General features: G+C 42.6%; 1 protein-coding gene across 7 annotated transcripts in view; it reads left to right on the plus strand.

The window, feature by feature from the left end:
* The window catches only part of ppfibp1b (PPFIA binding protein 1b), a 246,275-nt gene extending 233,283 nt beyond the window's left edge, over positions 1-12,992 (plus strand). For all 7 annotated transcript variants that reach the window (XM_073059796.1, XM_073059800.1, XM_073059797.1 and 4 more), the window contains 3 exons: positions 227-409; positions 3,889-3,954; positions 11,101-12,992. In XM_073059796.1, coding sequence (XP_072915897.1) covers positions 227-409; positions 3,889-3,954; positions 11,101-11,187 — 336 coding nt within the window. In that variant the 3' untranslated portion in view covers positions 11,188-12,992. The remainder of the gene's footprint in view (positions 1-226; positions 410-3,888; positions 3,955-11,100) is intronic.
* Positions 12,993-13,493: the final 501 nt, after the last annotated feature.

A 13,493-nucleotide genomic window follows, 5' to 3' on the forward strand; every position in this document is an offset into this window, starting at 1 on the left:
TTTCATGACCTACTTTGAACCCTCTCTGATCTTCTCTCAGATAAGGGGTGCAAAAGTGCTCACAATACTCTGTGCACTGACCAATTCTTTATAAAGTGTCAGCATTACATCCTTGTTTTTATATTCTAGTCCTCTCGAAATGAATGCTAACATTGCATTTGCAAGTTATTAATCAATGCTCTTCTCCTGTGATTGTTGCTGGATTTTGGATGTTCATCTCTCTCAGCCCAAGAAGCTAGTGTTCAGCAACTTTGGGAGCCTGAGGAAGCGGAAGCAGGATGAGGAAGAGTACATCTGTCCGATGGAATTGGGGCTCCCACCGGGAAGTGGCTTCAGAAAAGGAAGCAAGCAGGTTCGAGGGATGGAGCTGAGACTTTACAATGAGGAGGACCTGGACAAGCTTGAGCAGGTAACATTGTCATTACCTTCTGAACCTTCCGAAAAGTCTCGTGAACAGTGTTGTCCTGGGCTTTAGTTGTACCCGTGCACAATACACAGCAGCAAGGCATCAGGTTCTCACTGGTTATCAATTGCTGGGCAGTTATCCTGTGCAGTCTTCTCAGTGTTTATACAAATGCAAGTAAGGTAACAGTCCCTTCAAACGTTCAAAGTAATTTTTTTTATTAAAGTATGTACAGTTCTGTGCAGAAGTTTCAGGCACTCTTGATTTTTTTTAATATACAAATTGTTTTAGATGTTTATGCCATCTGCATTAGTGGCAGTAACAAGAGCAAATTTTAGATTTCAAAACATTCATTTTCCAAAAAAAATAAATGTTAAATATTTTTGTATTCTGTCAAAGAAAGTAACATTAGTTAATACAAAACTTATCAAATAAAAACTTGATTACTAGTGGGTATTCGCGGTAAATGCAAAGAAACATGATAGAATCAATGAAAAGCCACACACATGATTGATAAACAACCATTGTGCAAGAGACAACAAACTGTGCAAGTGCAAAAGGAAAAAATCAAAATAATGATTATAAATAAATAAGCAGTACTGTAAGTATCGAGAACATGAGATGAAGAGTCCTTGAAAGTGAATCCATAGGTTCTGAGAACAGTTCAATGATAAAGTTATAGGACCATAAGACCTAGGAGCAGAATTAAGCCATCTGGCCCATCAAGTCTGCTCCGCCATTCAATCACGGAGATCCTTTTTTTTCTATCTCCTCCTCAACCCCAGTTCCCGGCCTTCTCTTCGTAACCTTTGATGCCATGTCCAGTCAAGAACCTACCAATCTCTGCCTTAAATACACACAGCGACCTGGCCTCCACAGCTGCACGTGGCAACAAATTCACCACATTTTGTCTAAAGAAATTTCTCCACTTCTATTTTGAAAGGGCGTCCCTCTATCCTGAGGCTGTGCCCTCTTGTCCTAGACTCTCCCACCATGGAAAACATCCTTTCCACATCTACTCTGTCTAGGCCTTTCTACATTCAAAAGGTTTCAATGAGATACCCCCTCATCCTTCTGAATTCCAGCGAGTTCAGACACAGAGCCATCAAACGTTCCTCATATGATAACCCTTTCATTCCTGGAAACATCCCTGTGAACCTCCTCTGAACCCTCTCCAATGCCATCACATATTTTCTAAGATGAGGAGCCCGAAACTGTTCACAATACTCAAGGTGAGGCCTCAACAGTGCCTTTATAAAGCCTCAGCATCACATCCCTGCTCTTGTATTCTAGACCTCTTGAAATGAATGCTAAAGTGGCATTTGCCTTCCTCACCACCAATTCAACCTGCAAGTTAACCTTAAGGGTGTTCTGCACAAGGACTCCCAAGTCCCATTGCATCTCAGATTTTTGGAAAATGTCCCCCGTTTAGAAAATAGTCCGCACATTTTCAGTATTTCTATTTCCAAATTGCGTGACCATGCATTTTCCAATATTGTATTTCATTTGCCACTTTCTTGCCCATTCTCCTAATCTGTCTAAGTCCTTCTGCATTCCACCTGTTTCCTGAACACTACCTGCCCCCAACCAATCTTGGTATCATCTAAAAAATTGGCAACAAAGCCATCCATTCCATCATCTAAATCATTTATATACAGCTTAAAAAGAAGTGGTCCCAACACTGACTCCTGTGGAACATCATTAGTCACTGGCAGCCAACCAGAAAAGGATCCTTTTATTCCCACTCGCTACCTCCTACCAATCAGCCAGTGCTCTAACCATGTTAGTAAATTTCCTGTAATACCATAGACTCTTAACTTGGTAAGCAGCCTCATATGTCACACCTTGTCAAAGGCCTTCTCAAAGTCCAAATGTACAACATTGACTGCATCCCCTTTATCTATCCTATTTGCAATTTCCTCAAAGAATTTCAACAGGTTCATCAGGCAGGATCTTCCCTGAAGGAAACCATGCTGACTTTGTACTATCTTGTCCTGTGTCACCAAGTACTCCATCACCTCATCCTTAACAATTGACTCCAAGTCTTCCCAACCACTGAGGTCAGGCTAACTGGTCTATAATTTCCTTTCTGCTTTTTTTCTCCTTTCTTAAAGAGTGGAGTAACATTTGCAATTTTCTAGTCCTCTGGCACCATGCCAGAGTCCAGTGATTTTTGAAAGATCATTTCTAATGCCACCACAATCTCTAACACTACCTCTTTCAGAACCTTACGGTGCAGTTCCTCTGGTCTGGGTGACTTGTGTACCTTTTAGGTCTTTCAGATTTTTGAGCACCTTCTCACTTGCATCAGTAACTGCACCCATCTCCCTTCCTTCACATACTACAACATCTGGCATACACGTACAAACATTCTGGAGGAACTCAGCAGGTCAGGCAGCATCCGTTGAAATGAGCAGTCAACGTTTCAGGCCGGGACCCTTCATCAGGACTGAAGGAGAGGGCAGGGGCCCTATAAAGAAGGTGGGGGGAGGGTGGAAGGTGCCAGGTGAAAAACCAATCAGGATCAAGGGGTGGGGGAGGGGATAGGCAGGAAAGGTGAAGAAGGAATGTAAGAGGAAAGCACTATGGGTAGTAGAAGAAGGCAGAATCATGAGAGAGGTGATAGGCAGCTGGAAGAGGAGGCAGAGTGAAAGTGGGATGGAGGAAGGGAGAGGGAGGGAATTACCAGAAGTTGGAGAATTCGATGTTCATACCAAGGGGCTGGAGACTACCTAGACAGTATATGAGGTGTTGCCCCTCCAATCTGAGTTTGGCCTCATCATGGCAGTAGAGGAGGCCATGTATGGACATATCCGAATGGGAATGTGAAGCAAGATTGAAGTGGGTGGCAACTGGGAGATCCTGTCTGTTGTGGCGGACGGAGCAGAGGTGCTCGACGAAGCGGTCCCCCAATCTGCATCGGGTCTCGCCGATGTAGAGGAGGCTGCACCAGGAGCATCGGAGGCAATAGATTACCCCAACAGACTCAGAAGTGAAGTGTTGCCTCACCTGGAAGGACTGTTTGGGGCCCAGAATGGTGGTAAGAGAGGAGGTGTAGGGACAGGTGCAGCACTTACGCTTGCAGGGATGAGTATCCCTCCGCGACTGCCTGGTCCACACGTCCCTCCCCACACATCTCCCACTTGGTACTTATCCATGATGAAGGATCCATAGATGCCACCTGACCGGTTGTATTCTGCCAGCATTTTGTATGTTGCTGTAGATTTCCAGCATATGCAGAATCTCTGGTGTTAATAGGGGCAGGTTGAAACCAATGACAACTATTGGTTTTCTGAAGTAATAACACCCTTCCATAGACCTGCCCCAAGTTTGCACATCTTCCTGCTGACCCTATAGTGAAGAGCCTGCAGAATGGATGGGTAGTAGAAACAGGAATGGAGTGCAATTGACCCTTTGCTTGTGTTTAACAATCAACATTACAGTTTAAGTTCTGTTGAAATTAAGTGTGTTGTATTTAATTGTAGATGGATGACTCTGAGGGAACAGTGAGGCAAATCGGAGCATTCTCGGAAGGCATCAATAATCTCACAGTAAGTACAGCATTTACCATTGTCTAATGTAACTTCTAGTACACAAGTGTAAAGGAGAAGGAAATTATTGTTACTCTGGATCTAATGCAGCACAAAAAAACAGAAGCTAAGGAACACAATAAATAAAATAAAATAAAACATAACATATATAATATGAATACTTTGGAAAGTTAAAAGGGATGACCTGTCGGGGGAAGCTGCAGCAACTGGGTCTCTGGCACTGTGGCTCAGAAGGGAAGCTGGAAGAAGAGAACTGCCATAGTGATAGGGGGATTACATAGTAAGAGTGATGGACACAAGATCCTGTGAACGTGAATGAGACACCTGGATGGTGTGTTGCCTCCCAGGTGCCACGGCCAAGGAAGTCACTGATCAGGCCCAGAGAGAGGGTAGGCAGCCAGAAGTCAGATGGTCCCAGATTGGAACCAATGACATAGGTAGGAAAGGTAAGGAGATCCTGAGGAGAGAATTTAGGGAGTTAAGTAGAAAGCTGAAAAGCAAGACTTCCTGGGTAGTAATCTATGGATTCCTGCCTGTGCCACGCATGAGTGAGGGTAAGAATAGGATGATTTGGCAGATGAATGTGTGGCTGAGGAACTGGTGTAGGGGGCAGGACTTCAGATTTCTGGATCACTGGGATCTCTTCTGGGAAAGGTATGACCTGTACCAAAGGGACAGTTACACCTGAACCCGCGGGGGACCAATATACTGCGGTCAGGATTGCTGGAGCTGTTCAGGAGGATTTCAACTAATTTGGCAGAGGAAAGGGAACCAGGGTGATAGGGCTGAGAATTGGACAATTGGAATACAACTAGATGCAGTGTGTAGTGAGACTGTGAGGAAGGACAAGCAGACAATAGGGCAAAAATGCAGTCTGTGGGATGAATTGCCATGTAATATGGGGACAAAATCAACAAGGGTAACAAGATCAAGTGGACTCTCAGGGAACGGTGCAGGGGAAAGAATAGGACATACGTGGTAAATGGTAGGTCATTGAAGAATGCAGTAGAACAGAGTGATCTTGGAATAATGGTGCATAGTTCTCTGAAGGTGGAATCTCATGTGGATAGGGTTGTGAAGAAAGCTTTTGGTATGTTGGCCTTTATAAATCAGAGCATTGAGTATAGGAGTTGGGATGTAATGTTAAAATTGTACAAGGCATTGGAAAGGCCGAATTTGGAGTATTGTGTACAGTTCTAGTCACCGAATTATAGGAAAGATGTCAACAAAATAGAGAGAGTACAGAGAAGATTTACTAGAATGTTACCTGGGTTTCAGCACCTAAGTTACAGGGAAAGGTTGAACAAGTTAGGTCTTCATTCTTTGGAGTGTAGAAGGTTGGGGGGGGGGGGGGACTTGATAGAGGTATTTAAAATTATGAGGGGGATAGATAGAGTTGACATGGATAGGCTTTTTCCATTGAGAGTAGGGGAGATTCAAACAAGAGGACAGGAGTTGAGAGTTAGGGGGCAAAAGTTTAAGGGTAACACGGGGAATTTCTTTACTCAGAGTGGTAGCTGTGTGGAACGAGCTTCCAGTAGAAGTGGTAGAGGCAGGTTCGGTATTGTCATTTAGAGTAAAATTGGATAGGTATATGGACAGGAAAGGAATGGAGGGTTATGGGCTGAGTGTGGGTCAGTGGGACTAGGTGAGAGTAAGCGTTTGGCACGGACTAGAAGGGCCGAGATGGCCTGTTTCCATGCTGTAATTGTTATATGGTTATAAAGAAAATGGGGAATTCAGGAAGAAATGGGCAGACAACATTGCAGACAACCGGAGAGAGCTTTTCCACAGCCCAGGCACTTGCCCACAGCTGGTGCAGCAATCATCTTTACAGTGCCCCTACGACCCAGGCAGGTTGGGGGATCCAAAACTGTAACCCATTATCTCATAGCACACAACATTCATTTGGACCTTCAAAAAACATTAATATTACATATAAGTGATAAACCCAAATCAAAAAAAGAATCCAGCTACAAATATTAAGTGTTTACCCTGTACAAACACTCTCCAAACATTACCCATTGAACACTAACAGATGTGCAGATCCCACGTGCTCAGAGTTCAGAAAAAGTTAAATTGTCATTTTACCCTCCAGATATTTATCCAATGTTTTACAAAATTTAATATGACACATAGTTAGGAAACTGCAAGGGTAAAAAGATCCTGATGGGCATTGTATACAGCCTTCAAATAGTAGCCAAGATGTGAGCTACAAATTACAACGGGAGATAGAAAACACAAGCAAAAGGGGACTGTTACGTTAGTCATGGGGATTTCAATATGCAAGTGGATTGGGAAAATTAGGTTGGTTCTGGAACCCAAGAGAGAGAATTAAAGAATGCCTATGAGATGGCTTTTTAGAGCAGTTTATGGTTAATCCCACTAGGGGAAAGGCTATACTGGATTTGATGCAGTATAATTAACAGGATTTGATTAGGGAGCTTAAGGTAAAGGAATCCTTAGGAGACAATGATCATAATATGTTAGGCTACCCTACAATTTGAGAGGTGGAAGCTAAAGGCAGAAGAATCAGTATTACAGTGGAGTAAAAGGGAATTATAGAGGCATGAGAGGAGCTGACCAAAATTGATTGGAAGGAGATGCTTGTAGGACAGCAATGGCTAGAATTTCCGGGAGCAAATTGGAAGGTGCAGAACAGAAACAGCCCCTGAAGTAGTAGTATTCCAAAGACAGGATGACGCAACTGTGGCTGACGAGAAGTTGAAAACAACCTAAAGGCAAATGAGAGAGCATACAATATAGCAAAAATTGGTGGGAAGTTTTTAAAAAACAAATGGAAAGCAACTTTAAAAAAAAGCCATGAGGGGGGTAAAAGATGACATATGAAGGTAAGCTAGCTGACAATATTAGACCATAAGACAAAGGAGCATAAGTTGGCCATTCAGCCCATCGAGTCTGCTCCACCATTTTATCATGAGCTGATCCATTCTCCCATTTAGTCCCACTCCCCAACCTTCTCACCATAATCTTTGATGCCCTGACTACTCAGATACCTATCAGTCTCTGCCTTAAATACACCCAATGATTTGACCTCCACTGCTGCCCGTGGCAACAAATTCCACAGATTCACCACCCTCTGGCTAAAAAAATTTCTTCGCATCTGTTCTGAATGGGCGCCTTTCAATCCTTAAGTCATGCCCTCTCGTACTAGACTCCACCACCATGGGAAACAACTTTGCCACATCCACTCTGTCCATGCCTTTCAACATTCAAAATGTTTCTATGAGGTCCCCCCCTCATTCTTCTAAACCCCAAGGAATACAGTCCAAGAGCGGTCAAACTTTCCTCATGTGTTAACCCTTCTGGAATCATTCTAGTGGATCTTCTCTGAACCCTCTCCAACGTCAGCACATCCTTTCTTAAATAAGGAGCCCAAAACTGCACACGGTACTCCAAGTGACGTCTTACCAGTGCCTTATAGAGCCTCAACATCACATCCCTGCTCCTATACTCTATTCCTCTAGAAGTGAATGCCAACATTGCATTCACTTTCTTCACCACCGACTCAACCTGGAGGTTAACCTTAAGGGTATCCTGCACGAGGACTCCCAAGTCCCATTGCATCTCAGAACTTTGAATTCTCTCCCCATTTAAATAATAGTCTGCCCGTTTATTTCTTCTACCAAAGTGCATGACCGTACACTTTCCAACATTGTATTTCATATGCCACTTCCTTGCCCTTTCTCCCAATCTATCCAAGTTTCTCTGCAGACTCTGTTTCCTCAGCACTACCGGCTCCTCCACCTATCTTTGTATCATCAGCAAAAGCCATCTATTCCATAATCCAAATCGTTGATTACAACGTAAAAAGAAACGGCCTCAACAACTTCCCAACCACCGATGTCAAGCCTATAATTTCAACAGGTCTATAATTTCCTTTTTGCTTCCTTGCCCCCTTCTTAAATAGCGGAGTGACATTTGCAATCTTCCATTCCCCCGGAACCATGCCAGAATCTATCGACTTTTGAAAGATCATTGCTAATGCCTCCGCAATCTCCACAGCTACTTCCTTCAGAACACGAGGGTGCATTCCATCTGGTCCGGGAGATTTATCTACCCTTAGACTATTCAACTTCCTGAGTACTTTCTCTGTTGTAATTGTGACTATGCACACTTCTCTTCCCTGACACCCTTGAGTGCCTGGTATACTGCTGATGTCTTCCTCAGTGAAGACTGATGCAAAATACTCGTTCAGTTCCTCCGCCATCTCCTTATCTCCCATTACAATTTCTCCAGCATCATTTTCTATTGCTCCTATATCTACTCTCACCTGTCTTTTACTCTCTGTATACTTGAAAAAGCTTTTAGTATCCTCTTTGATATTATTTGCTAGCTTCCTTTCACAGTTCATCTTTTCCCTCTTAATGACCTTCTTAGTTTCCTTTTGTAAGCTTTTAAAAACTTCCCAATCCTCTGTCTTCCCACTAATTCTTGCTTCCTTGTATGCCCTCTCCTTTGCTTTTACTTTGGCTTTGACTTCTCTTGTCAGCCATGGTTGCATCCTTTTTCCATTTGAAAATTTCTTCTTTGGAATATATCTGTCTTGCACCTTCCTCACTTCTCGTATAAACTCCAGCCACTGCTGCTCTGCTGTCCTTCCCGCTAGTGTCCCTTTCCAGTCAACTTTGGCCAGTTCCCCTCTCATGCCACTGTAATTTTCTTTACTCCACTGAAATACCGACACATTGGATTTCGGCTTCTCTTTCTCAAATTTCACAGTGAACTCAATCATGTTATGATCACTGCCTCCTAAGGGTTCCTTCACCTCAATCTCTCTAATCACTTATGGTTCATTACACAATACCCAATCCAGTACAGCCAATCCCCTAGTGGGCTCAACAACAAGCTGTTCTAAATGCCATCTCATAGACATTCTACAAATTCTCTCTCTTGAGATCCAGTGCCGACCTGATTTTCCCAATCCACTCGCGTGTTAAAATCCCCTACAATTATCATAACACTGCCCTTCTGACAAGCCTTTTCTATTTCCTGTTGTAATTTGTAGTCCACATCACTGCAGCTGTTAGGAGGCCTGTAGATAACTGCCATCAGGGTCCTTTTACTCCTGCGATTTCTTAGGTCAACCCATAAAGATTCTGCACCTTCCGATCCTATGTTACCTCTTTCTAGTGATTTAATATCATTTCTTACCAATAAAGCCATGCCACCCCCTCTGCCTACCTGCCTATCCTTCCGATACACCGTGTATCCTTGGACGTTCAGCTCCCAGAGACATGCATCCTTTAGCCACGTCTCAGTGATGGCCACAATATCATACCTGCCAATCTGTAGCTGTACAACAAGATCATCCACCTTATTCTTTATGCTGCGTGCATTTAAGTATAACACCGTAATTCCGGTATTTGGTACTTTTTGCTTTGATTGCACTGCAACTCATCCCAATGGCTGCAAATTTGCCCCATCACCTGCCTGTCCTTCCTGACATCTTTACTGCTCACTATCTTAGATTTATTTCTGTTTTCCCCCCTCCTCCACTCCATCATTCTGGTTCCCATCCCCCTGCCAAATTAGTTTAAACCCTCCCTAACAGCTCTATTAAACCTTCCCGCCAAGATATTGGTTCCCTTTGGGTTCAGGTGTAACCCATCCTTTTTGAACAGGTCATACTTCCCCCAGAAGAGATCCCAATGATCCAAGAATCTGAAGCTCTGCCCCCTGCACCAGCCTCTCAGCCACACATTCATCTGCCTGATCCGAATATTCTTGCCCTCGCTAGCACGTGGCACAGGTAGCAATCCTGAGATTATTACCTTGGAGGTCCTGCTTCTCAGCTTCCTTCCTAACTCCTGGAAATCTCTCTTCAGGACCTCCTCCCTTTTCCTGTCTATGCCATTAGTACCAACATGTACCAAGACAGCTGGCTACTCGCCCGCTCCCTTCAGAATATTCTGGACCCAATCCGAGACATCCCATACCCTGGCACCTGGGAGGCAACACACCATGCAGGTATATCTATCAGTCTCACAGAATCTCCTGTTTCCCTGACTATGGAATCCCCTATGACTACCGCATTCCTCTTCTCCCTCCTTCCCTCCTGCACAACAGCGCCAGGCTCAGTGCCAGAGACCCTGTCACCGTGGCCGTCCCCTGTCAGGTCATCCCCCTCAACAACATCCAAAACGATATTCTTGTTGCTGAGAGGGGCAGCAATATTAAAGAGAAATAAACTCTTCTCAAGCTTCCAGCTGGGTACAGGTATTAGTTATACCCAACATTTCAATGACAAACTCTGCCATCTTCAGGGATGATGCCTTGGCATGTCTACCACCATAGTCTATCCCTCCTGATTGGATCAGGTTTCCGCTGTCCCACCTTGTTTACAATGGAATTTCAGTTCTTTCTTGGAGTGGCTTTTCTTTGTCTTTTTGTCTTTGTTAAAGTACTTTTCCTCTATTTTGGTCCCAAAAGCCATTGGCACAGCATAGTAGGTTTGTGCCATCAAAGTCAATCCTATGATCATTGTGAATGCAGTGTTCTGCTACTGTCAATTTCTTCAGGTAACCCAAACGGATATACCTTCTGTACTCCTTGATGCGGGTTTCCACGGTGCAGTCTGCCTGGAGGAATATTTGTAGTCAGGGAGTGGTGAATCTGTGGAATTTTTTGCCATGGCAAGGGGGTCGGGTCATTGGGTGTACTTAAGGCCGAGATAGATAGGTTCTTGATTAGTCAGGGTGTGGAAGGTTATGGGAAGAAGGCATTAGAAAGAGGTTGAAAGGAAAATAGATCACATATGATGAAATGGTGAGCAGACTTGATGGGCTGAATGTGCTAATTCTGCTTCTACCTCTTGTGGCTTAGTGTATATGAACTATCTCATGTATTTACCATATGTCCATAAATGATACTAGGTATAGAGCGTCTGTACATAAGGTGACTGACAGAAAATGATGGTGGCGTTTGGGGGTGTGGTGGGGTTGGTTAGTGGGTGGTGGTGTTGATCAGCCTTATTACTGCAATTGCTGAACTGCCATCATTTGTCTAATGGTCAAAGATTTGATCTGTGAAACACGTGCTGTTCTGTCAGTGTAAATGTTCTGAAACATGTCCTTTTGTTGAGTTTCTGCTCCCTTGTCATGTCTGTTTCCTTTTTCTTTGTAGCACATGCTGAAGGAGGATGAGTTGTTTAAAGATTTGAGCAGCAGCTCACCGTACACTAACATGACAGATGAGGATTCAAATGTCTGACCCAGACCTTCAACAAGCAACTCCAGTGTAACACTACAAAACAAACTGCCTGCACTACTAAATACCTTCTGAAATGTGTTCCCTTGTAGTAACTGCACAAGGCACTACCAAATATTTATTACTTGGGAAAATCTGTGATATTTGACTGCAGTTCTTTTTACATGTTTCAAATGGTTTGCATTTGTAGACCATAAAATGCCAGTAATTTGAATTGTGGATTTAAGTTTTAAGAAGCAGTTCTCATTTGATTTTTTTTATGGAGACTTTGAGAAGTTTACTGGCAGTGCCCTGAATGCTGCAGCCTAGCCTGCCTGCTGCTGCCAACAGATAGTTTAGTGACTGTCTCTCATTGGCTACGTCAATGAAGCAATAACTCTAAGAATGCCTTAAATAACCAAAAATATCGCCATTTTAACTATCCAGTTATTTTACACCAATGTCTCTTCTTGCCACAGTGTGAATTTTGTACCTTTTTTATAATTTTCTAAAGTGGCAGATAAAAGGAATATTTTATAATGTGCAACTTTTGAATGGGGTTACTCAGTAGTGCAATGATATTTTGTAGGGATTGAATTCCAGCTGGTTCCTGGCCTAATCCATGTAGAATTTACCTAGTGCTTTTCAAAATGGTGTGGGGGTTGTCTGATTCCTGTTTATTGACCCAGGTTACAGTAGTGACTTGGGTTAGACAAAGCAGGTGCTGTTAGCTGGGATGATATCATCTTTGTTTATGGTACAGATTGCATTGTAGGAATTATTTCCATTTCATACTTGGAAGGGTAACTGGTGAACTGTGCAGCTGGTGCACAGACATTGGCTAATGCTTTGCTACTTAATGAGGTCGGATCAGCTGAATTTGAAAATTACAACTTTGAGTACTGGTATAGAACTGAACATTAACACTCCCAGTCAATAGAATGGATTCTGGTTCGAGCTAATTCCCAGATATTAATACTTAATGGTTCTGAAATCAGTAATGCAATTGTCCAAAGACCTCAAGAAAACAGTGGATATTTAGTATTCTACCTGACCCAGCAGCCTGTACTGTATTACTAATGCATCAATTGTAACACTAATCTATTTTAAAAATAACTTTTATCCAAAACTGTTCATATGATTCTACAATTTAAATATGCTCCTTATCTACTCACTTGTCAAAAGAGAAACTAATCTTGAAAAGCTGTTTCTTCTACTAGAACCACTCAGATATCCGGTCTCTAGAAATGTATTTTTCTATGTGCACAGCTTTCTAATTGAACCAAAACTCTGCATTGGGCTCAGCATGAACCCTGATGCTCCGGATACCCACTGTGTGGTGGTATAGGACAGCTTAAAAAATGCCAACAGATCTCTGATCCGGAACCCACAGCTCACTCCAAACAACAGGTTAATGTGCTTTTTATCAGTTTATTTATTTTGCATTGTTAATGATGCCATTATTCTGCCATTTATTGTGTTGAGGGTTTCTGTGCAATGTTTGTAACATATTTGTATTTTATAGTACATTTAACATTTTAGTAATTTTCTCACAGGATGTTTAGGTTTCATTCATCAAATTTTTAAAGACATTTAAACCTGTAGAGACCATCAGAACTGTGCACTGTTGCATGGATATTGATAAAACAATCCAGGGAAGGTGCACTGTTTAAACATAGTAAGTGTAGCCTATTCCTCCTCTGGTAGCAGGTCCTAACCTAAACCTGAAAGGCAGAATCATGTATAATCCACTACAGCAATATTATATACACATGACCCTCGTGTGAATATTTCAATGTCAAAATAAAGTATTGCTTAATAAATTGAAATGTGTTGGATTTAATGTTGAATGAATTACTAGGCACTGCTTTTCTGTTAAGTGGAGTTAGACAACCCTAGAACAAAGATTGATTCAAATTAAGAGTTTCCCCTCTCTAGGTGAACCTTTGTGTGAAATTAATGATTTCCATCAAAAGATCTAGTTAGTGGACATTTGGGGAGTCCAGAACCAGAGGCCACAGCCTCAGAATAGAGGATGATGTATCTGCAGAATTCATTAACACAGAAGGCTGTGGAAGCCATATCATTGGATATATTTTAAAGTAGAGATTGATAGGTTCTTGATTAGTTGGGCATCAAAGGGTTGAAGGGGATAGTAAATCAGCTATGGTGGAATAGTGCAGCAGAATTGATACTTGGCAGTTACAGGCTGACCTTTCCCTATCATATTTTGTGGTACAGTGAATGTAATGTACACCCAGGCATAGATGGGTGCTCTGCCGTTCCTACTGCAGTTAACAGAAGTGCTTGTTGAAATAATTCAAGAGAAA

This window comes from Hemitrygon akajei, chromosome 10 (assembly GCF_048418815.1).
Source record: "Hemitrygon akajei chromosome 10, sHemAka1.3, whole genome shotgun sequence".
Classification (NCBI taxonomy): Eukaryota; Metazoa; Chordata; class Chondrichthyes; order Myliobatiformes; family Dasyatidae; genus Hemitrygon; species Hemitrygon akajei.